The 23,006-nt window shown below is 50.6% G+C and overlaps 1 protein-coding gene across 7 annotated transcripts in view; it reads right to left on the bottom strand.

Annotated features, from left to right (window-relative positions):
* The window catches only part of JARID2 (jumonji and AT-rich interaction domain containing 2), a 242,748-nt gene that overhangs the window by 21,080 nt on the left and 198,662 nt on the right, over positions 1 to 23,006 (bottom strand). For all 7 annotated transcript variants that reach the window (XR_010946674.1, XM_067752042.1, XM_067752044.1 and 4 more), the window contains 2 exons: positions 9,274 to 9,506; positions 1,417 to 2,449 (listed from right to left, as the gene is read on the bottom strand). Coding sequence is in view for 6 of the 7 variants with exons in the window: in XM_067752042.1 (XP_067608143.1) it covers positions 1,417 to 2,449; positions 9,274 to 9,506 (1,266 nt within the window). In the remaining variant the exon portion in view is untranslated. The remainder of the gene's footprint in view (positions 1 to 1,416; positions 2,450 to 9,273; positions 9,507 to 23,006) is intronic.

The following is a 23,006-nucleotide window of genomic DNA, read 5'->3' as shown; positions in this document are numbered from 1 at the left end:
AAACTCACTCTGAACGGAAGATCGCTCTCTGCCCTCATGACGTCACCTGAGCATACCACCTGTCCCCAGAAGACCTGCCGTCCCCCCCTCCCCCAGGCAGGCTGGGGGACCCAAGACGTCCCACTGCAGCCCCGACTTGGTGAGGCTCTTGGTCACCCTCGCAGACAACGCCAAGCTCCCAAGAGGCTGGCACCTCCTCAGCCTGTTCCCACAGCCCTGTGTCACCTTCGACCACATCCCGACAGTGGACCACAAACCAAGAATTCTTTCAATTTAAGTGATTCTCACCTGCTGAGAGTAATAATGAAACCTCCATCTTACAAGGAGCCCTATCTTACTGCCAACTCTTGACACCTAAATGACCGATAATATCTCCTCTGCTCCCTGCCTTTAAAAAGTTGTCCTCTCCAACTGGAGGAAGGACATGCCCTGTTCCTGTCGAGGGTCTAGAGCCAGAAGGGAAGCACGTGACTCACCTGGCAGACCCAAAAGGAACCCCACTCCGCAGAACCGCTCATCCCTGACAGAGTGAGTTAATCCTGGAGGCTCAATAAGGGGAGAGGAAGAGGGAAATGCGGATTCCAAGAGCCATCCGTGGGCTCTGCCTGGGGGCCAAGGGTCTTCACAATAGCTGGGTGTATGTTCACAAAAGCAGTCACCAAGGAGAGCTCTGCTTCAGTGACAGCCAGAGCTGTGCCTGCTCTCAGAAGTGTTCCCGGACCTGTGGGCTCCACGAGGGCCCAGTAATCACCAGAAAAACTGAGATGCAAGGACAGATAAGCAGACAGAGATAAATGGGCTGAAATGTACCCCACCCACAAGAGTCATATGTTGAAGTCCTAACCTCGGGGCCGCAGAGTGTGACTGTATTTAGAGACAGGGTCTTTAAAGAGGTAATTAAAGTAAAATGAGGTCACCATGATGGGTCCTAACCCAATATGACTGGTGTTCTTGTAGCAAGAGGAAGGGACCTCAAGAACGTGCACACACACCAAAGACCACGTGAGGACACAGGAGAAGGCGGCCGTCCACGAGCCAAGGGGAGAGGCCTCAGGAGAAACCAACCCGGCCAACACCTTGCTTTCAGATTTCCAGCCTCCAGACTGTGAAATAACTTCCTGTAGGTCAAGCCTCCCAGCCTGCAGAACTCAGGTAAGGCAGCCCCCAGCAGACAAATGCACGGGGGCAGCGTTCCTGCCCCTCTCGCCGGACACTACTCTGGCCTCAGCAAGGCGGCCCGCAGCTCGGGGCAGCAGGCGTTGCCGAGTGTGAGAGCGGGGGTCACAGGACCAGCCCTCCATCTGTCCTGAGCACCCCGCGCCTGCAGAAATGGGGGCCTCAGACTCCTCCCGGGCCAAGAAGGGCCTGGAGAAGCTTAAGCTGGGGCAGACACCATGGGATGGGGGGGAGCCTTACCTATGAGTGGGAGCTCGTCCATGGTGATGCCCTGAGATCTGAGGTGCTTCTTGATGCAGGCCAGCCGCTGCACGTTGGGGCCCCAGCGCCGACCCAGCTTGTGGATGTGCTGGATCTGCGTGACGAAGCGCATCTCGTCGTTGAGCTTGCACTCGGGCCGCCAGTCCGGGGGCGGGATCACCCTGCACATGCCGTACTTCTCCACCTGAGGGCGCACCGACTCGATGTAGACGAGCGGGTCGTGGAACTCCTTGGCCGACGGCCGCAAGACGGGGATCTCGTCCATGGCCGCCCACCCGGCCCTGCCGGCCCCCTTCTCGGCCTTGGCCGTCGCCTCGTGCGGCCGGGGCAGGGGCTCCGATTGCGAGGTAGAACGATTTTCACAGGGGGCGCCGTCCGGCTTGCCGTGTGCTTGTCTGCCCGGCGGGCCCTTGCCGGCCGACACCCGCTTCGGCCGGTTCCTCTCCAGGCTCCGCTCGGGCACCTCCTTCTTCCCGTGGCCGCCAGGCGGCACCTTCTCCGCGGGGGCTGGGGCCGCCTTCCTGCCGGGACCCTCCGCAGCACCCGCCTCCCCCTTCATCTTCTTGGGGGGCGACTGCGGCTTGTCGCCCGGGGGCGCCTCTTCCAGCCTCCGCTTGGAGTTCCGCAGACCCTCCCTCAGCTGCCGCCCCCCGCCCTCCTTAGTGCATGACTTTGGGTTCAACCTGCCACTGACCTTGAGGCCATTGACGGTGTGCCCGGTGGACTTGGACGCCCCCCCGAGGGATAGCACCTGTTTTCGGGTTTTTGCATTGCTACTTTCAGTTTTCCCTGAGATTGTGTGGTTGACAGCTGAACTGGGCTTGTGGTGATTAGGTTTGGTTTCCTTGACCAGTTCCCTCTTGGCTTTGGTGTATGTGACAGTCCCCTTCGTCACCGTTGCAGTGTACTTCACAGTTTTGGACGGTGAAGGTCTGACTTCGCGCATCTTTTTGGCACTGGCTGCACTGGTACCCAGAGATGACATTCGAGTGACTCCGCCGACCTTAGAAACCTGGGAGGAGCAGAGGGGGAGAAGGGGAGTTAGCACCTGTCAGCGGGCACCGCCCCACGCCCGTACTCAGCGGCCGGCGCCCGCTTCTGGGAGGCAAGGCAGGCAAAACACACAGCCCCGAAGCCAGCTCTGAGATACTCGCTCTCAGGATCTCGGCATGACTAGGGGCCCATCCTTCCGCGCAAAAACACCAGCCAACCTGGGTGCTGCCCAGGGGGTCTCCTGGGTGTGTTGTAACATGCACGTTTGCCGTTTGAAACTAGATGTTTCCCAGTGAGGACCCTCAACGTGCCTGCCAATCACCTGCCACAAGTTAATAACAACACCTGACAGCAAGGTCTTGCTGGTAAGGGGGCAGACACACAGACACACGCCTGTGCCAAGAAAAGACGTGGCTGCAATTCTTCCTGTGCTCCCTACAGCAGCACGATCTGCCCGCAGAATTTTAAAATCCATGCTCAGTAAGTAAAAAAACAAACAAAAATGCTACGGAAACAAAGGAATAAGAGCGCTCACGTGGCTCAGGTGCCGGTCCCGTGCCACACCCAGAGGTGTAGCCGTCAGCCGTGGGCGTCTGCCAATCAGTCACCGTGAGACGGGCCCCAGGGCACCTCACTGGATACACCTCGCCTCTCTGATGAAGCAAAACAGGCCCGACCCCTTCTGCACAGACGGCTCCCATTTCCCGCCCCTACAAGCGTCCACATTCGGTCCTACGGGAATTTGGTGACCAATCAGCCTCTCTTCACAGCCATCTTACAGCTTGGACACCACAGTAATCTTGTGACACACAAAGGTCACCCTCATGTATAAAAAGAAGCCAGCGAGTGACAAGGGTGGACACCAGAAAAGCACTGATTTCCAAAGGATGACAACGGGCCCAGCGCAGGAGCTGATGCGGACACCGCTCCGGTGCGGACACCACATCACAGCTCTGCCTCTCAGTGGCCTCTGACATGTCATTTACCATCCTGGGCATCGAGTTTGCACATGCAACCAGGGATACCAGGGTTACCTGAGCAACACCACCTCCCCAAAAGGCAGACTAAACATTATACACGCTCACTGGGAAACAGAGCAGAAACAGCAGCTGCCTTTTCTCACCAATGGGCCCAGAGAAGAAGGTGACCAAGAGGAGGGCCTGGGCTCCCCAGCTGGGGAAGCCATGTGGCACCTAAAGCAGTTCATGCCTGTCCTGTCCACACCCGACGCACCCACCCCTGGGACTAGGTCCTGGAGGGCAGGGCCCGAGTCTCAGCGACCTCTGCACTAGGCCCAGGCCCAGCCCAGGTCACTGGGCCCCATCCCCAGAGTCTCCCATCCAGTAGGTCTGGGATGGAGCCCGAGAATCTGCATTTCTAATGAGGTTCAGGTGATGCTGAGCCTCACCCAAGGACCTACTTCGGGAGCCACGGCAGCAGGCTACCAACAGAAGGTTACGAAAACAGAGAAAGGAGAGAAGCCCCCGGACCTGTGTTTCTCCATTCGCCAATTACACGCGGTCCAATGAAAGCTATGAATTCTTGGTGTGAGACTGTGTTCCATGAGCCAAACCCGGGGCGTTTGGTAACCAGGTTTCTGGGGAGCCAGCCTCGACTTCTGGGCTCAGTGAGGTCCCAGACCCCACTGGGGAGGGAGAGGCCCAAGAGAAGGCCCAGGAACTACGGCCTGGATGCACCAGTGCCGGCCACTTGAAAATGAAGCAGGACTCAGAATGAGCAGGTGGTCTAGAATACGTAACAGGAAATGTTAAAACAAAACCAGAACAGAACTAGCAGCCTGGCAACAATAAATTAAAAACAAATTTATAAAACCAGGGGCAGGGGCAAAGACAAAATTTCCATGATAAGTACCACTAATTTGGAATAGGATGTACAGTGAGGAATGCAAATATCCACTGACTAAAAACAAAACAAACCATTTAGAAAAACTAAAGGAAACAGTAAAACCCTGCAGAGGCTCACAGAAAGAGTTTTCCATCAGCAAGATGCTCAGGGATCTGCATCTTCAGAGAAGACACCCCTCGAAGCCCTCAATCTGTGGTTAACCTGCTCTGACTCTCACCCAACTTACACATAAGCAGACGCAGAGCACCGTTAATCCCTTCTTGAAGATAAGGATCCGCCAGCAGAAACGGCAACCACTGCGCAGTGGACACCACCAACCAGCTCCTGGCGGCAGAGCCCACCACCAGCCGTCATGTCTTGCCGAGGTTTAGGTTCAGTGCCTCCCAAACCCGGGAGCCCAGAGAACCCCTGGGGAGCTTAAAAATAATGCTGATTCCAGTCTAAAGCCCTCCCCATCCAGATTCTGACCTAACCGGTGAGGATGGAGAAAGGGGCTCAGTGTGTGCAAGTCCCCGACAGCTCTGCGCTCCCCCGACACAGCTGTGCACCTGCAGGAGGCCGGGAAGCCAGGCTTCCACTCTCCCAGATTCTACCTGGAGGAACAGTGCAGGGCCCCAGGTCAATCCAGTCCGGCTTCTCGGGGCCACCTGATCTCCTGGCTCACTGTCGTACAGGAAATTCCAAATTTTCACATGGTGGAATTCTGCATAACTATTTCACCATCTTCAATGGCAAAAAGATCATCTTCTTATTTACCTCTTTCTATAAACACAGACGCCTAGTCATTGGCCTGTGCTTGCCTCCGGGGTCCAATGAGTAACTGGTACCAAAGGAGACAAAGCTATGGACCGAGGCACTGTCTCACCTTCACACTGGGCGTCTCCCCAGCCACCGCTCTATTCCACCATGGAGTAGAGCCCAACACTGTTTCACCTCAACACACGCCCAGGCCACCTGGCCAGCCCACCACATGGGCCTGCTCTCAACTCTACACATCTGGAGGAAGTGCTGACACGGGGAGAGGGGTCACTGTAATTCACTGGAGAATCAACACGCAGGAGGCAGGAGGCGGGAGGCAGAGCCCTCTGGGGGGCAATAAAGGCCCTTCAGCTGAATAACTTAACGTCTCTTCAAGGTGTTCCTTCTCAGCTCAGGTGTGGGCTTCTGACGTTGCACCCCAAAGCTGTCACCCAGCTCTGCAGGAAGTGGGGTGTCTTGACCCACCACCGCCCACCCGGCACCTGTAGCTCAGGTTACCCCTGTCGCACAGACATGAAGCGGTCCTCAGTTCAACCAGAAAGTCAACTACCAAACTCCCATTTCCCACTAGAGGGAGTCATTGAGTCGAGTGGCTCTGCCCATCCTCTCAGAGCAGCAGCAAAGGCGCCCAAGAGAAACACTATTGGTTGGGGACAGTGTATTTGGACTTTAAAATTCAAATTAAATAGCAAAAGAGCCTAAATGAACAGAATCCACTGGACAGGCAGCGAGTTACGGACAGGGAAGGCAGGCCTGCTGGTGTGGCGGGCACCTGGCAGTTAGTGAGCAGAGGCACACGGCTGACGCAGCCCTGCTCTCCGAAAGGAACACCTGGTCCTGGTCGGAGCCCCGAACCTTCCCAAAGCACCTGCCCCCTCCCCTCTGCAGGCCACCTGACCCAGTCACAAGCACCACGTGACAGAGGCGCAGTTCAAACTCCCCGCAAGACCTGATGAAGAGCACGGTCAGACCTTCCACATTCTTCTAGCTGAGGCGAGTCTCTCCATTTCTCTCTGGATGCCCATTTTTCATTTTCCAGAAGGTTAAAGAATACGCCTCACTCTTCGGTCTGAACAGCTCGGCCTCCTCTCTCCATCCGACTAGGCCAAGACTTTTTCCAGCTGCCATACATTTGAGTGTGAAAACCTCTCCTCAAAGGTGCCACAGCCCAGCAGACCCTCCGCCAGGCGTGTCTGCCCTGCCACACAAGCTGGTGGTTTTCTCCCTCACGTTACAGCTCAGCCTCAGCGCAACAGATGAGAACGGGAGGTGTGCCAGCCGGGGGCAGCCTCACCACCCACGTCTTCCACATCCTGGCTTACCAACCACACACAGTTGTCTGCAAAAGCCTCTTCACGACATGCTTGGAAAACATCTCCACACCCTCTCTAGGTGTAAGAATGGTTGTTTCTCCATCCTCAATTTGTTATTTTTACTGCACATTACGTATGTCCTGTTCTAAGGAAGCACTCGACACCTACCACACACCCAAATCATCACCCAGGGCAGCTGCAGGGCTGCTGCCCATGTGTGGGTGTCACCTGGCACACCTGGAGCCTTTGGGAGAATAAAAGCTGGAGGATTAGGGAGGCCCCTCACACTGAGTTCTCATGCTCTGAGTCTCAAAGGCCGGGGCTTTTATGAAGCTGAGCACCCCACCCAGCACCGTGAGAGGCAATGTCCCAGCAAGAAGAGTGAGCTCTCGGTGCACTGGGGCCAGCAGGGCATGGTCACTTCTCAGCAGCACCCCTACATAGGGCATCCCTCCACCCTGGCAGCTGTACTTCGTACAATCACTGATCTTTTCTTTCAGGCCGACAGAAAAAAATTAATCATATCTGACATTACAGATCCGAGTATTCTCTGGGCCTCCCATCTTTTATGCAGTTGAAAAGATGAAAGGTCAGATTCTAATCACTTGCATCAGGCCATTACAAAGGAATCTACAATGGGCTTCTATTGACCTTTTTTCTTAGAGTACTTAACTAATGGGATTTGATGGTATCAAAATTATCCTTTCATTTCTCACAATGTCCCTGGGAGAAGGGTTGGCATCATTGGCTCCAGATGAACAATAAGGCTCAGGAAGGTTAACTATTACAGCTTAAGTCTCGGGTGAAGGTCGTGGTCAGAGCCCAACTAGACCTGGGAGTCCTGGGTCATCCCACTCGGCTGGATTAGACGGGGGAGGGAGGGCAGGCAGGAGGGGGTGGGACGGGGACGGTTACACCCCACCTGCAAGACCTGAACCCAGAAAGCCGGCCAGGCTCCTACAGTCACTCAGATGAAGTCTGCCCTGCTACCCAGGTCTCCCCTCCATCTTCCACACTGCGTGTAAAAGGGGCCACGTGAGCCTGCTGTGGGTCAAGGGGATGGGGCCATCCCAGGGAAGGGGTACCTTCTACTCCCCTCAACTCTCACCTCCAACTGCGAGAATTCCTCTTGTTCAGTTACAAAGGGAAATCCTGAACTGAGGGGCAAGCGCTGGGGGCTGAGGATGACCTTGGACCAACTGAGATAGGGGTTTACTCAATCCAGCCTCACGTGTAAGAGAGAGAGAGAGAGAGAGAGAGAGAGAGAGAGAGAGAGAGAGAGAGAGAGAGAGAGAGATTATGGTTCTATGTGAATAAGGTCACACATTCATTCCTCACTGAGATTCCTGCTCCACAGATGGATCCCTTCCCTCTCTAGACCCCCTTCTGAATTGTTCTCTTTCATAAGCAAAGATCTGGAGGAAAGTTCTGCACAAAGGCCTGTCCGGCCAACAGCTCTGGAAATGGAATGGGGACTCAAGACACCAAAGGGATGCTGCCTCCTATACTTTATGTCCTGAAAACCGGGTACCCAGCTCAGGGGCGGCCAATTCCACAATCACGCTCAGGTGTTCTCGTGAGGAAAACCGTGAGGTTTGTGTTTCAGGAACAGTGGGCAACGTTTAAAATATGCAAAAACCACCTGTTTAATCTCAAGATGACACTTCAGAAGCACTAAGTGGCAACCTGAGGACCGTAGAAACATTAACAGGAGGATTCTTGCCTCGTCCACTCCAGCTGGAGAACCGAGTGATATGTGAAAGCTAAACGTTAAGACTAATACTACGTGTGTATACACACAATCCTATGTATGTGCATGCATACAGCTACCTATTCAGAGACAATAGTCCCCGACATCATCAAGAATGAGAAAGACCATGGAGAAAGAGCAATTCAACAGGAGGCATTCCAACCTTCACACCACAATGACCATCTATCTATTAGTTCTCTCCACAATGGTGCGCGTCAGGGAATCTCCAGGCAACCCGCGCCTCGCCCAGAATCAATCTTTCCAGATTAGAGTCCTCAGTCTATTCTAAGGAAAGTTTTAACTGTATGTGACAGAATTCCCAGTGTGGAGAGCGCATCTCTGATCCCCATGGCTCACCCACTCTCAGATGGAGTGAAGACAGGAGCAGAGCGCATAACGAAATGCCACTGGACCAGGGTGAGAGCCTCACTGAGCTCCACACCCCCTCCCAGGTGCTGAGAACTCTGTCCAAGGGCAGGGAGAGGCACCCACAAAGGATCTGCATTCTGGATGTGACCCCGAAGTCGGGGCGTTTGGCGGGGGGTGGGGGGGTGGGGGGGTGGCGCAGAGCGTGTGCAGCCTCCGCTAACCCTGAGGGCGCAGGACGGAGTAAGTGTCCCCCACGGCTGCACCCGTCTCATCACCGCCTGGAGGCCTATCAGAAGTCCTGCCGCCAGCCACCAACGTGTCCGTCAAGAAGCACAGGGGACACTCCAGGCCATGTGCAGGCCTGTTCCAAGGTAACTTGTGGCTCCCGGCCTCACCTGGTGCCCGGGGCGCTGGGGCGGGGGAGGGGTAACGAAGGAGTGTTCCCTCCCTACCCTTCTAGGGCAGCCCAGCAAGCGAGGGTCCACTGCTGGTGGCACTGGGTGCTGGCAGCACCCTCCAGGGAGGGATGCAAACCCACCAACGGCCCTGCCTAATGCATCCTCATGGTAGGAGAGGCGTGTGCACTGGCACCTCTGTGCCCAGGTCACCCCCTCACCTCTGAGCATCCCTTCCTGCCTTCTGAGCTCTGGAAAGACGGATCTCTCAAGGCTACTACTCACATTCCCCCTTCAGTTAACTTGATGAAACGCGGCGGTGGCATCTGGCAGGAAGGCCGGCACCCTCCGGGCCAGACCATGATCCCCTGGCGGCAGGGCTGGGCTTTACCTGTTTCCGTAAGTCCTGAGCCGACCGATGCAGAGGGGGGTGGTGGTGAGCGGGGAGCCCCCTGGCAGAGGAGCCCGCGGAGGGGGCCGCTGGGGGGTGGCTCGTGGAAGCCTGCTCCCTCCGGCCGTCGGCCCGGGGATCACTGTGCTTCTCCTTCGCCGGAGTGGCCTCTTTGCTTTTGTGTTTCTGAACAGGTTCCTTCTCCCGTGATGACCTGCTGGAACCATTGAAAACTGGAAAGTAAGGAGAGAGGAAGAACAAAGTCACTACACACGATGCTGCCTGCTGCCAGGTACCCTAAATCCCCCAAAGACAAAAGGAGAAGAAAGAAAAGGAAAACATTCTGGACAAACATCACATCTCACACGCTCTCAAGACCCAACCTCAAGTCAAAACAACCACCACGAAGGACAGGAATAATCCTAAACACAGACCAAAAAATATAACTTTTTGTTACAACTTTTTTATAACTTTTTGTTATAAACACATCCTAGGAACTATCTGCTTTGGTTGAAACCACTGAAAAATCCATTTAAAAAAATCCCTACAGGGACTTCCCTGGTGGTGCAGTGGTTAAGAATCCACCTGCCAATGCAGGGGACACGGGTTCGAGCCCTGGTCCGGGAAGATCCCACATGCTGCGGAGCAACTAAGCCCGTGTGCCACAACTACTGAGCCTGCGCTCTAGAGCCCGCGAACCACAACTACTGAGCCCATGCACAGCAACTACTGAGCCCACGCGCCACAACTAATGAAGCCCATGCACCTAGAGCCCATGCTCCGCAACAAGAGAAGGCACCACAATGAGAAGCCCGCACACCGCAACAAAGAGTAGCTCCCGCTCGCCGCAACTAGAGAAAGCCCGCACGCAGCAACGAAGACACAACACAGTCACAAAAAAAAAAAGAAAAAATCCCTACAAAACAAAAATATAAACACACACACACACACACACACAAAATACACAGTAGCCCTGAGAATATCAACATAACACCTTAAACAAAAAGAGAAGAATTAAAATGAAGAAACCAACACAGGGGCTTCCCTGGTGGTGCAGTGGTTAAGAATCTGCCTGCCAGTGCAGAGGACATGGGTTCGAGCCCTGGTCCAGGAAGATCCCACATGCCGCAGAGTAACTAAGCCCGTGTGCCACAGCTACTGAAGCCCGCATGCCTAGAGCCTGTGCTCCGTAACAAGAGAAGCCACCGCAATGAGAAGCCCGTGCACTGCAATGAAGAGTAGCCTCCACTCGCTGCAACTAGAGAAAGCCCGCGCACAGCAACGAAGACACAACGCAGCCAAAAATAAATTAATTAATAGGAAAAAAAAAAAAAAAAGAAACCAACAGTCACATTCCACGAACAGGACCACCTCATGTATAAAGATACAGGGGATCCGAAAAAAGAATATATTCTTCAGTTTAAAGTAATGCATTTAAGGCTGCAGATCTGCCGACGGATATGGGTCAGGACACAGCTGCTTCACCTGACCCCTCAGTGACCAGAGAAGAGGGACAGAGAGGCACGGGCACTCTGAGCCGGACCCGTTTCTATCCCAGGAGTCACAACACACATACAAGTATTAAGTGTTTGCCGACAGCCCAGGGGCCATGGTCAGGCGAGGAAGTCATAGCCTCTGAACCCAAAGGGACTGGACCTTGTCCTCACGCCCATTTTACAGAGGACGCCAATGGAAGGCGAGTGCCAAGCCCAGGCCCTGCTGCCTCCCAGGCCCACCCTCCTGGTCCCCAGGTTGTGCTCAGTGCTGGTTCCCTGTGTGCCTGCTGCACACCCCCGAACCCGCTTCAGGGAGTTGAGAAGAGGACAGCGATGCTCAGGGTCCTTACAGTAAACTTCATCACGTTGCTGCCCTGAGGTTTCTCCTCGGTTCACAGCCGGGACTCGCACTCCAGGAAAGACCTGGTGGGCCCGGCACTCCTCCACGGCATCTACAGGCCCTTCACATCTGCTTCTCTGGTTCCCATAGGTCGCCCCCACACCCGCATCCCAAACCCCCTGGGCAGGTGGCCTATTTCTCCAGGGAAGGAGGAAGGATGCCCCATGCTTGGCTGCCCGGCCCCACGAGCTCCACGCGGAACAGCCAGGGAAGCCAGTGAGCCCTTGCGGCTGTCATTTTAAAAAGGCTCCTGGGGCTTCCCTGGTGGCGCAGTGGTTGAGAGTCCGCCTGCCGATGCAGGGGACACGGGTTCATGCCCCGGTCCGGGAAGATCCCATACGCCGCGGAGCGGCTGGGCCCGTGAGCCATGGCCGCTGAGCCTGCGCATCCGGAGCCTGTGCTCCGCAACGGGAGAGGCCACAACAGTGAGAGGCCCGCCTATCACAAAAAAAAAAAAAAAAAAAAAAAAAAAAAAAGGCTCCTGTTGTATTTCCTGACAGAAGGAGCCTTAAAAGGTCACTGTGCCCACCCGCCCACTGGGTACCTCCACTCCAAGGCTACCCACCCCCCAACCAGGCCTTGCAGAATGCCAGGCAGAAGTCACCACAGGACCAGGCAGCTGTAAAGAAAAACTTCCGCCTCCTTTGAGTTGAAACCTCTTCCTGAAGCTTAAAGACTCAGAAGGCAAACCCCCTCTCACACTGGTCCATCAGACAATAACGTATGTCTTCCAAGGACGCCCTCCCCAGTGCCATCAATGCTTTCTTTGTCCCCCCATTTGTCTAAGTGGCCTTTAAATTACATTTATGCCTTGTGGATTGCAAATATTTTCCTCTTTTTTGCTTTTCCATCTGTTATGTTGCTAAATCTGCTAGCCCACTTTTTAAGTTTCTTAGCTTCGAAAGTTCTCCCAGGAAGCTGGTCAGAGGTGGGGACTTGCTTACACGCAGCCAGCAGCACCCCGCAAGAAGAAGAAGAAAAAATATCCGAACATGTTTTCAGATGGTATGACATTCCTCTAAGTTTCCCCCAATTGTTTCTGATTCGATCGCTTAGATTTGCTTCTTTAGTGCACCTGTTATTACACCGTATGTGGTGTAACACACAGATTCACGTTTTCCGTATCTGGATGGGCTGTGAGCCCTGATCTCTAAAGCTGCTCGCAGCCCCAGTGATGACACACTCTAAATAGATGTTCAATACGGACGTAAAGACCACGCCACAGCAAAATACGGTATATGATCCCGTGTTGTGCAAGGCTCTGCTGGTTACTTTGTTACAGAAAAACGGAGCGCTTCCAATGGTTGGCATTTATTCTAAGTGTAACTAACTACACGTTGTCAGAATCCATTCATCATACCCAAGCTGGCGCTATCTGCACTCGCCTTCCAGACAAATTAGAAGCAACATCCATAAGAAGTCATACTTCAACGTGATTAAAAATCAAGCCAAGGAACATGAATCTAGGCAATTCTTGACCGTTCACCAATTTTCTCAGGCAGTGAACATAGCTCCTTTATTGAAACAAAGCACAGGAAGTTTCATCTTTTTATTTTTAATCTTAAATACTCCATACTTTCCTGACCTTTGCTACTGCCACCAAGATGAGCAGTGTGCTAATACTAGAATTACTTACTTCTCTGGTTACAAAAAAAATTTATTCTGGGGGTTGGTTCCCTTTCACAAGCTTGTATGAGTGCCTCAATTCCCAGCCCTACTGCCTGCACCTGGGCAAGCTGTGTAAATCCTCAGTTTTCTCGCTGAGGCTGAGGACCACACACTCCTACGTGGAGAGTGTGCAGTGCCCTGTCTGGGTTCAGCAGGCACTCGGCACTGGGGAGACCTTACTGCTGCTGCCTCTTTAAAAGGACCGTCTCAGGTTATTACACGCAGATTGTGGCCAGAGCTCTTCTTCTGGCCTCCCACCCTCTCCGCAGATGCAGTAGAAGAATGGGCTTCAATACAGCCCAAGGGCAGGCCTAAGCCGACTCACCATAACCTCCTACTCGACCCGGCTGCCTACCACTGCCTCCCAATATCCATTTCATGGGAAAACACAGGCGGTGCCAACGTCCTGGCCAAGCAAGGAAAAATATGATGCTGAAACCACAGCCCTCGTTGTTCTACCAGCTTAACGAGTGACCTGACCCATGGGGGACCCACAGACCCTTTCAGGGGATCCCCTAGGTCAAAAGTACTTTCTTAATTATCCTGAGAGTATTTACCTTTTTTACTGCATTAACATTTCAGTGATGGTAATGGCTAAAGGTGGATCAGCCATCAGGGTAATGCAAACCAACATGACCATGAAATACCACTTCACATCCCCTAGGACGGCTATGTTCACAAAGATGGATAAAGGCAAGTGTGGGTGAGAATGCAGAGTGGAACCTTCAAACACTGCAGGTGGAAATGTAAAATGGTGCAGCCACTCTAGAAAACCATCTGGAAGTTCCTCAAAATGTGAAACAGAGTCACCATATGACCCAGCAACTCCACTCCCAGGTATGAGCACAAGAGACATGAAAAATATGTCCACATAAAAACATGTATACGAATGTTCAGAGCAGAAATATTAACAATAGTTAATAACTGGGGAAAAAATCCAAAGGTTCATGCACTGGCATTTAGCTAAACAAAATGGGGTGTCATCTATCCATAAAAAGGAATCAGGAACAGATACGTGCTCCAGCATGGACGAATCTTGCAGACATTATGGGACGTGAAAGAAGCTAAGGACAAAAGGTCACCTATTATAGGATTCCATTCCTATGAAATGACTAGACCAATACATAAGAGACAGAAAGTATGTTAGTGGTTGCCAGGGGCTGGGGAGGGTTCAGGAAAATGGGAATGACTCCTAATGGGTACAGATTTTTCAGGGTGAAGGCGATGAAGATGTTCTAAAGTTGACTGTGATGATCATTACACAACTCTGTGAATATACTAAAAACTACGAAATTGTACGCTGTGGGTAAATTTTATGATATGTGAATTACATCTCCATAAAACTAAAAACAGAAGAAAACCAAAAGAAAACGTCAACAGGTAGCAAAATTCAACACAAATCAATGCAGTGGCACCAAACTAAATGAACAAATATTGGTAATCTTCATTACCATTTACTAGCAGTTAAAAAAAAAAAAAGACAGTTTCACTTTGGAAAGTGATAAAGCAATAGAAATTGTTAACAGTATTAAATCTCAACCCTGGAATACACATACTTTGTGTGACAAAAACGGAACCACAGGACTTCCCTGGTGGCACAGTGGTTAAGAATCTACCTGCTGATGCAGGGGACACGGGTTCGAGCCCTGGTCTGGGAAGATCCCACATGCCGCGGAGCACCTAAGCCCGTGAGCCACAAATACTGAGCCCACGCACCACAACTACTGAAGCCCGCGTGCCTAGAGCCTGTGCTCCACAGCAAGAGAAGCCACCACAATGAGAAGCCCGTGCACCGCAACGAAGAGTAGCCCCCGCTCACCGCAACTAGAGAAAGCCCGAGTGCAGCAACAAAGACCCAATGCAGCCAAAATAAATAAATAAATAAAATAAATAAATTTACTTTAAAAAAAAAAAGGAACCACACATAAGGCATTTCTCCTGAATACCAGTATGACGACTATTCCTAGGGAAAAGCACTTGTGAGATCAAGTTGTAAGCTAGCTGCTTTTTCACGGAATGCTATTTTTACTTGAAAGGACAACCGATGCAGTTATTTGTCAGCCATTTTCTCAAAAATGAATAAAGTGAGGCTGTCAAGGAAAAAGTAACAATGTTTGCTGCCAACGACAGAATTCACGATTTCAGGCAAAAATTACAATTCTGGAAAACGTGTATCTGCCACCATGAGTTCGACGGCCTCTCAACACTTAAAGACTTTCCCGATGAGTTCAGTGCAGAGGGAAGATTCTTTGAAACAGCGTAACGGAAGGTGCCGATGACTGGTAGGGGTGGATAACCCAGTGAACCATTATTTTCAAACAATCAATACAAGACATTACAAGATTGTGTGTGGGTCAGAGAGCCATTCGAGGGAGAAGGCAAACCAATGGATGTTAACGTAACAGAGCAGGAGAAGCTCACCGATGTGGGTTCAGATGATGGTAACAACTGACCCTGAAGAAACTACCACTGGTTGAGTCTGGGTGTGAAATCAAAGAATAAAATCTTCACAAAGGCTCCTCCCTCTTCCAACCACCTCTTTGTCTGAGACTGATTTTCTTCGTATATGACTGAATGCAGAAGCAGACCTAAGAATCTAGCCATCACCTCCTAGGCCAGACTTCAAGGACATCTGCAAAAATGGAAAATCATGCAACCCTCCTCTCCTGTAACTTTTGGGGTTTGGAATATTGTCCCTTTACATGACAATGTTCTTTGTGTTAACATGTAATGGGGGTTTGTGTTATTTTTAAATGAGTAAATATTGCTAAATTACCTCAGTCTTTAATTTTAATATGGTAAATATCAATAAATACAATCCACAAAATAAAAGCCTCCTGGGGTCCCTCAATAGCTTTTTAAGAGCAGAAATGGGTCTTGAGACCAACAAGCCTGAAACCAGCAGGCTGGATCACCTTTTCCGTGGTTTAATTAGCTACACCGTGGTTTACTAGAGGGTTTGAGGGCCCCTGTACTTATGTCTAGACCTACAAAGCCCCCAAAAAGCTCAGGCTCTAAAATGAAGCTACTTAAAGTTGAATCCAGATAAATCATTTGCTAACTATCTGACCTTGGACTGGTTTCCTGTCCAAGCCTTAGTTTCCCAATTAACTACTTATCTCATAGGGTCACTTGGAGGATTCAGTGAGAAGATATTAGTCTAGAAAGGATCTTTGCGGCAGCAGTGGGCAAGCGTTAGCTTGTAAGGATCACCACACCACGACCGGGTCAATGCCACATGGGCATCAGGGCACCAGTGCTCACGGTTTGTCACTCTTTTCTTTTCCAGGTGAACCATGGGGGCGAGGCCAGTTGCTAGAAAGAGACTTCAAGGAGCTTAGTTAAAAGCTGGCACTGTGGTTAGCCAGCAACATCTTTCTGAGATCCGGGGGCGGGAGGACAGAGCCTTCACTGTCATTATCTGTACCTGAAACAGAACGCACAACTCTGCTTCTGTTCTAATGCCCTGTAGGAGCTCTGACACCACAAACACCAAAAATGACTCCCTAGGAAAACACTGTGGGGAAAGGGGACGCTGATCACAGACAGGAGAGGCAAGAGGGAGGCACGCGCCCTTCACGTAATAAACCAAAGCGGCTGCTCTGTGAACTGCAGCACAAGTTTCTACTAAAGACTATTTTGATCAGATGATTGGGAAAGGGGAAGGTTTTTAAAAATACAAAAATTAAAAATTGAATCAAATTAACTTTGATTTGCAAACAAAGGGAGAGTTCTCAAAGGAATCCCCGTTCTGTAACCGCCTTGCTATTTATAGCAGCCGTCCACCCAAATGGCAAACACAGCCAAAAAGCCAACTCACGTGTCACTGGGAGGTGGATGGGGGGGCGCTTGTTAGGTGAAGATGATGGTGCCTGAGACGAGGTGTGTTTTGTCCTCAACAGCTCATTAATTTTAAGTGTCGTGGGAACCTGCAGTTTTGCTCCTCCAAGTAATTATCTTTTGTCTTAATTTGTAAGATTCTCCAGAAGAGGAAAGAAGGGGAAAGGAAAAAATATTCACTCTCACAGGAAAAGCCTAAACCCTGTGAACATAAGAGACAGAAAGTTCGAGATGTACAGAGGACACACACACACACACACACTGTCTCCAATTAAAAGAAATAATTGGACTCATTTCTTTAAGGAGAGGAAAAAAGCATTTATCACGGCGAACCATATTAGGAAATTGTTTTGTACTCAGATACAAACACCTCTGCATTAATGAACAGAGACAAATATATTGATTTGTATATACATACTCTGAAAGTTAAATGGTCTGTAGACAAGGGTTTCCACACCACAGCGAGCAAAACCTTTAAATCCAAAGGCTGCTATTCTGACTTAGGGTCACTTCAGAAGGTAAGGTTTGCTCCCAGAAAGGGATGAAAAAGAAACGGGCAAGAAGGCACTTTAGAAACATCTTCACCAGCAAAATCCCACGATCATCTGTAAGGTGGAAAGCGATGCTTTCCAAGGAGGAACTCACGTCTACAGCTCCAGAGTCTGTACTAAACGGTGTTCCCCCATCTGACTCTGTCCACACAGATCCGGACGAGATTCCTGGGGGATCCACAAGGCAGTCGATAAAACGCTGATCATAAGGTCTTTAAAACCCTCACTCCATACACAACCTCTTGGAGGGACAGGGATAGTTTGGTTGCAATTTCTAGCCACCAGGTCCAAACACATCTATGCCTGAATTCCCACAACTACAAAACAAACCAGCTGCCTGCCCTTATCTGCCCTCCAGGAATCGCTAAAGTATTCAAAATAAAGTATGTAAAATGCTATCCGTTCTTCAGAGAAAGGAGCTGTGCAAATATAAGCAAGTTGGATCTTCTTAAAAGCGCCTGCTGTAACAGCAAAGACCCACATGTGCAAACAGTCACTCCCTCTCAACAGAGCGCACAGGTCAGCAGCGGCACTTCTACCTGCCCCCTTCCCCTGCCAGAGCCGGGCGCCCCAATCGTGCTAATTATTTGTGCTGCCAAAGGCACCTCATCTGAATGACAGCAAGCCTTTTATTAGGTGAGCAGGAAAGAGGACTCCTTTCTTGGCATCTGGCAAAAGTCCTATGATATCCTGAGATGACCCAGCACATCTAACCTTCACCTTGAAGGAGAAATACAAGAGCCATTACCGAAAGCTGGGCCGGAAGGTCTGCCAGCAGACACACGATGCACAGGAGGAAAGAAGAAGCAGGAAGCTGAACGTGGGACTAACCCCCAAATTACCTAAAATAAGACCCGTCCCACCCCCAAAACAAATCGAAGGGACAAAAAAAGAATCGCTGTAAATAGAGAAGACTGTGCTACGGAAAGGCAAAGAGAAGCACGCCACGTTTCTGATCTGCAGCCAAATATTTAAATGTAAGCTTCGTGTCATTACAAGGCGTCCTGACTCGGGGAAGACAGACTCCATCAATCGGCTGGCACGGAATCCTTGTTACTGTACAAAAGCCGCACTTGCTCCCTGGAGCCAGTTCAACTTTGAGTCACTATTGTCTGAAAACAATGGAATGTGTCTGCCAACCTGTGCCAACAGTTCAGAAGGGTTTTAATGCCGCCTGTGTTGAGTGCTGTAACCCAGTTTGCCCTGGGTAAAAACGGCTCCACTGACTTAGCTCCAGCAATCACGTGTCAAGGTAGAGAAAGCCAGGACTTGTAGGTCAGCATAAGCCCCATGAGGATCTCACTCACGCTGGGAGCCCAGCAAGGGCTGAAACCTACAGAGGCCTCCAAGCACCCTGCGCCAGTATCACAAGCAAGTTCTACTGGTTTACACGGAATTTGCGAAAGCCCTCTGGGATTTCCACTCAGTGAAATCTTATCACTTCGGTTACGTGTGTAACAGGAAACAAATCTCTTGAAAAGAAGTTTTAAAGCAAATTGGATTTTCTTCTCTTTGTAAGAACCTGACTCTGTAGGTCATACAATGTTTTTCCTATCAAAAAACTTGGTTATTACCAGGGTTCCAAGATCTAGAAATGTGAATACATGATGGATACTGATGTAACGTACCTGACAGAGTTAGACAGATTTGCCAATTAAACACGTTTCTTACATAGGATCCTAATAACTGCAGACACCAAAGTGTGAAAATGGCACATGGCCTTTATGAGAATACAAAGGTCAGGGCATCAGAAAGACCATCAATCCAAATGAATGGCTTCTGTCATTGAAAAATGGTTTCTTGGCCCCCTTGGCCCCCAAAGGAGTCAAGGAAAGGACAAGACGGATGGCCAGATGGTGCCTGACGCCCTGCCTGTCTGCGATTCAGGTGGCTCCGTGGCTCTTGCATTCTCCAACATGCCATGGCAGGGACAGAGGACTGACTGCCTGGGCTGAGGGCCTGTTGGGAGGGTGGGCAGTGGTCCAAGAGGAATCTCATACTTTCTCACCCTCCAGAAATAAGACAGAGCAGAGAACTATGGGTTATACTCAGAGGGGGACAAGCGTCAACTCTGAAAGAGCAAATGAATGAACTGATTTTGTAGCTCAGGGTTTCATAAAGTCCTGCGATCAAGGATATGAATTCTAAAAGGCCAACCACTTCCGAAGTGAATGGCAAGACTCCAGCCCACCTTCGGATCTGAACAAGGAAGCTCTGACTATTCACAACAAACTGGGGGAGAGAGACACCTTGACTGTGTGCACAAGAGTTAAACTGGAAGGCACTCCATGTACACAGTCACTCTACAAGTTACAGAAGAATTGGTTATTTGCAGAATAAAAATATTAGTACAGAAAACCAAATACAGAAATATCTGCATTGTAATAAGGACTGTTTTCAAGGTTCTCCAAATAAATTCTGTAGATCTGCTATGGTACCACACCAACCCCCCCAGCCAGGAAAGGAATGACTTTTGGAAATCCTATACTCACACTGTATAGTCTCTGGGAACAGCACAACTTCCCAAGTGACTAAAATGTCCCCTTAAGACAAGCCAGATGAATTTAGCTGGAAATACTAAACACTGAGCAGTTGGGTAAACAGCTCAGCGATTCAATTTATAATATGTATGATATAAACGTATCCCAGGCAAGTATGGACAACAAAATTGTTTGAAGATTCTGAAAATCGTTCATTGCTTCAGAACTGCAGAGTATCACAGTTCTTTAGAAGAGTCATGGGGCCTGAGGCCAGCAACAGGACAGTAGCCAGCACCCCCTTTCTGAGAACTCAGTCAAGCACCAGGCGCTGTGCTGAGTGCCTCTGTCACTCACTCATTACTAACAGACTTGTGTTCTCTTCAGTAAGCTATTATTCACATAGCACGTGATCCACTCATTCAAGGCAGACCATCCAGTGGATTCTGGCATATTCACAGAGTTGTGCAACCATCACCACAAAAATACAAGTTTAAGATGTTTTCATCACCCCCAAATGAAACGCCATCCCTACCCACTCCTGAACCCTGATGTCCGTCCGCACACCAAACTACCAGGGGCCAGAGCAGTCCTAGATGTGTGTGTATATCCCCAAGGTCCCGCGTGGACCGAGAGAGCAAACGCTTCAGCAAGATGAAAAGAAACAGGGACGGGCTGGTCATACTGGTGGACGGGTGTCACCGGCGACCATCCACCACACTCGGAGCAACTCCCTCAGATGCGGTCAGTAACGTCACAGTGCTAACAGCAGCCCCCTCGGGCAGCCCTCACTGCGTGCAGGTATTTGAAATGTACTGACTTTCCAGGATTCTCTTATCAACTGCAAGGTTGTTCTAGGCTTCAAGATCTTCTCACTCACACGTGGAGTTAACAGCCAATACAGTGTTCTCTACCACATCGGAATAAAACCTATATTGACTCACTTGCCAGTCACAAAAACCTATGAAAGGACTTCGCTGGTGGTGCAGTGGTTAAGAATCCGCCTGCCAATGCTGGGGGCACGGCTTTGAGCCCTGGTCCGGGAAGATCCCACATGCCATGGAGCGACTAAGCCCGTTCGCCACAACTACTGAGCCTGAGATCTAGAGCCCGCGAGCCACAACTACTGAGCTCGAGATCTAGAGCCCGTGTGCTACAACAACTGAAGCCTGCGTGCCTAGAGCCCGTGCTCCGTAACGAGAAGCCACCGCAATGAAGAGTAGCCCCCGCTCGCCACAACTAGAGAACGCCCGCGCACAGCAACGAAGACCCAACGTGGCCACTAATTAATTGATTAATTAAAAATAAAATAAAAACCTATGAAAAAGCACTCCTACTACCTCTTTAAAGATAAGAAAACTAAAACTGCCCAAAGTTGCAACCACATACGGTCAGACAAGCATCAGTGTCCTGATCTCAACCACTAGGTCAAGTGGCCCCAAATGGAAGAGGGGTGGAAGGTAAAAGAAAAAAGCATTCCTCAGCTGGAGAGCATCTCCCCGTGGCACATGGGGGGACCCTGGCTCTGCCCACACAACCCACCCCTCCACCGCCCAGACAGAAGGGCTGTTGAATGCACCTCAAAGGCAATCACAGGACAGAAATGGGGTGAAGTCACCCAAGCAACCGCTTTTCGGCCCTTAACACAACTCCCCCACCACCACCATGTCAATCCAAAAGCAATGAAATTATTCCAGCTGGGAGTCCGATAACATGTTGTTTAAAAAACACTTGTGGGGGGCTTCTCTGGTGGCGCAGTGGTTGAGAGTCCGCCTGCAGATGCAGGGGACAAGGGTTCGTGCCCTGGTACGGGAAGATCCCACATGCGGAGCCGCTGGGCCCGTGAGCCATGGCCGCTGAGCCTGCGCGTCCGGAGCCTGTGCTCCGCAATGGGAGAGGCCACAACAGTGAGAGGCCCGCGTACAGCAAAAAAAAAAAAAAAAAAACACTTGTGGGAAAAAAAAAAAAAAGACTTGTGAGAAATGTCCTTCTTCAGAAACAGAGGAGCACACAAAGAAACAGTGGTCTCTGCTATTCCTTCCACTTTTCATTAAGTGCAAAACAAGCATGTGGAGAATATACAACGTGGGGCTGATGGGAACAACCCACCCTCACTGAGTTCTCCTGTGCAAAGGCTAAGGAATGCCTCACCACCTAGGAAAAACCAAAGCCAGCATCATTCCAGACAAAAGCATTAATTCCTCTACCCTACCTCACTTACCCTGCTGAAAAACAATTACCAATGATGAGAACTTCTCAAAAACCGAGCCACTTCAAATATCAACTTGTAACACAAATACAAGAGCCACGTTTTGATTGTGTTGTTTGATGGCCAAATACAGAGATTAGCTAAGGGCTCTACTGTTAGGATCATTTGAGGTTCTGTATACTGAAGCACATTCTGGAAACTCTGAAGAGCCATCGAAATGGAAGCTGCTGGAGGCACTGTTACCGTAACCCTTGAGTGTTGAGGCAAGGTCAAAAGCACGTGTGATGCCATCCTTGTCATTTCAGATTATGCATTTTAATAAACACATCCATTTCCCTTAGGATGCGCAGTGGGTTATAAATGAGAACATCTGAGTCCTCTGCAATGTTTGCGCAACTAAACATGTGCCTGGGGTCACCAGGCTCTGCCAGGGGACTACTGGGGTCAGGGCTCCTATCCCTGGGAAGTTGAGCACTGCCCCAGCCAGGCCCCATTAGACACCTACGGGGAGGGCAGGGGGAGCGAGCATTCTCTCCTGGCATCAGCTCCCACTAGCTCCACTCCTGCTCTGTAGGGAACCTGCTACTTCACTGGGGTTCAAGTTTAGGGGAGAAACGAGATAAAGCAGGACACCATCGGCAGCTTGGGTTCTCGTTTCTTCAAACCAACACAGCCTAAATAAAACTCTGGACCTGCCGCCAAATCAGGGTTTGGGGCCAAAGCTACCCCGTAATAAAGAGTTAGTTTTCCCCATTTTGTTTTCTGTGCATTTATTTCCCCACATTTCAGTGAGGGTGCTGCGCCCGGGGGAGGTGCAGATGCTGCTGCATTTCCCGACACTCCTCGGCATCTCCAGCATACGAAGCGGGGGCAAGCACCGCTGGACCAGAGAAATCCTGTGTCAGGGAGAAGAGCCCAAAGGCAGCTTGCTTCTCCACTCTCTCACATGGAAAAACTCCGCAATTCTGAGGACCTGCTTGACCACGTGGTGACTATGGCCTCATCCAGGTTTTCCCTGTTAGAAAATCTATTTTCACACTTGGTACACTGTTCCCCCGAGTCCAAAATCAGAAGGAAACGGAGATGATCTGT

This window comes from Pseudorca crassidens, chromosome 10 (assembly GCF_039906515.1).
Source record: "Pseudorca crassidens isolate mPseCra1 chromosome 10, mPseCra1.hap1, whole genome shotgun sequence".
Classification (NCBI taxonomy): domain Eukaryota; kingdom Metazoa; phylum Chordata; class Mammalia; order Artiodactyla; family Delphinidae; genus Pseudorca; species Pseudorca crassidens.
This window is presented reverse-complemented; position numbering and strand designations above follow the sequence as displayed.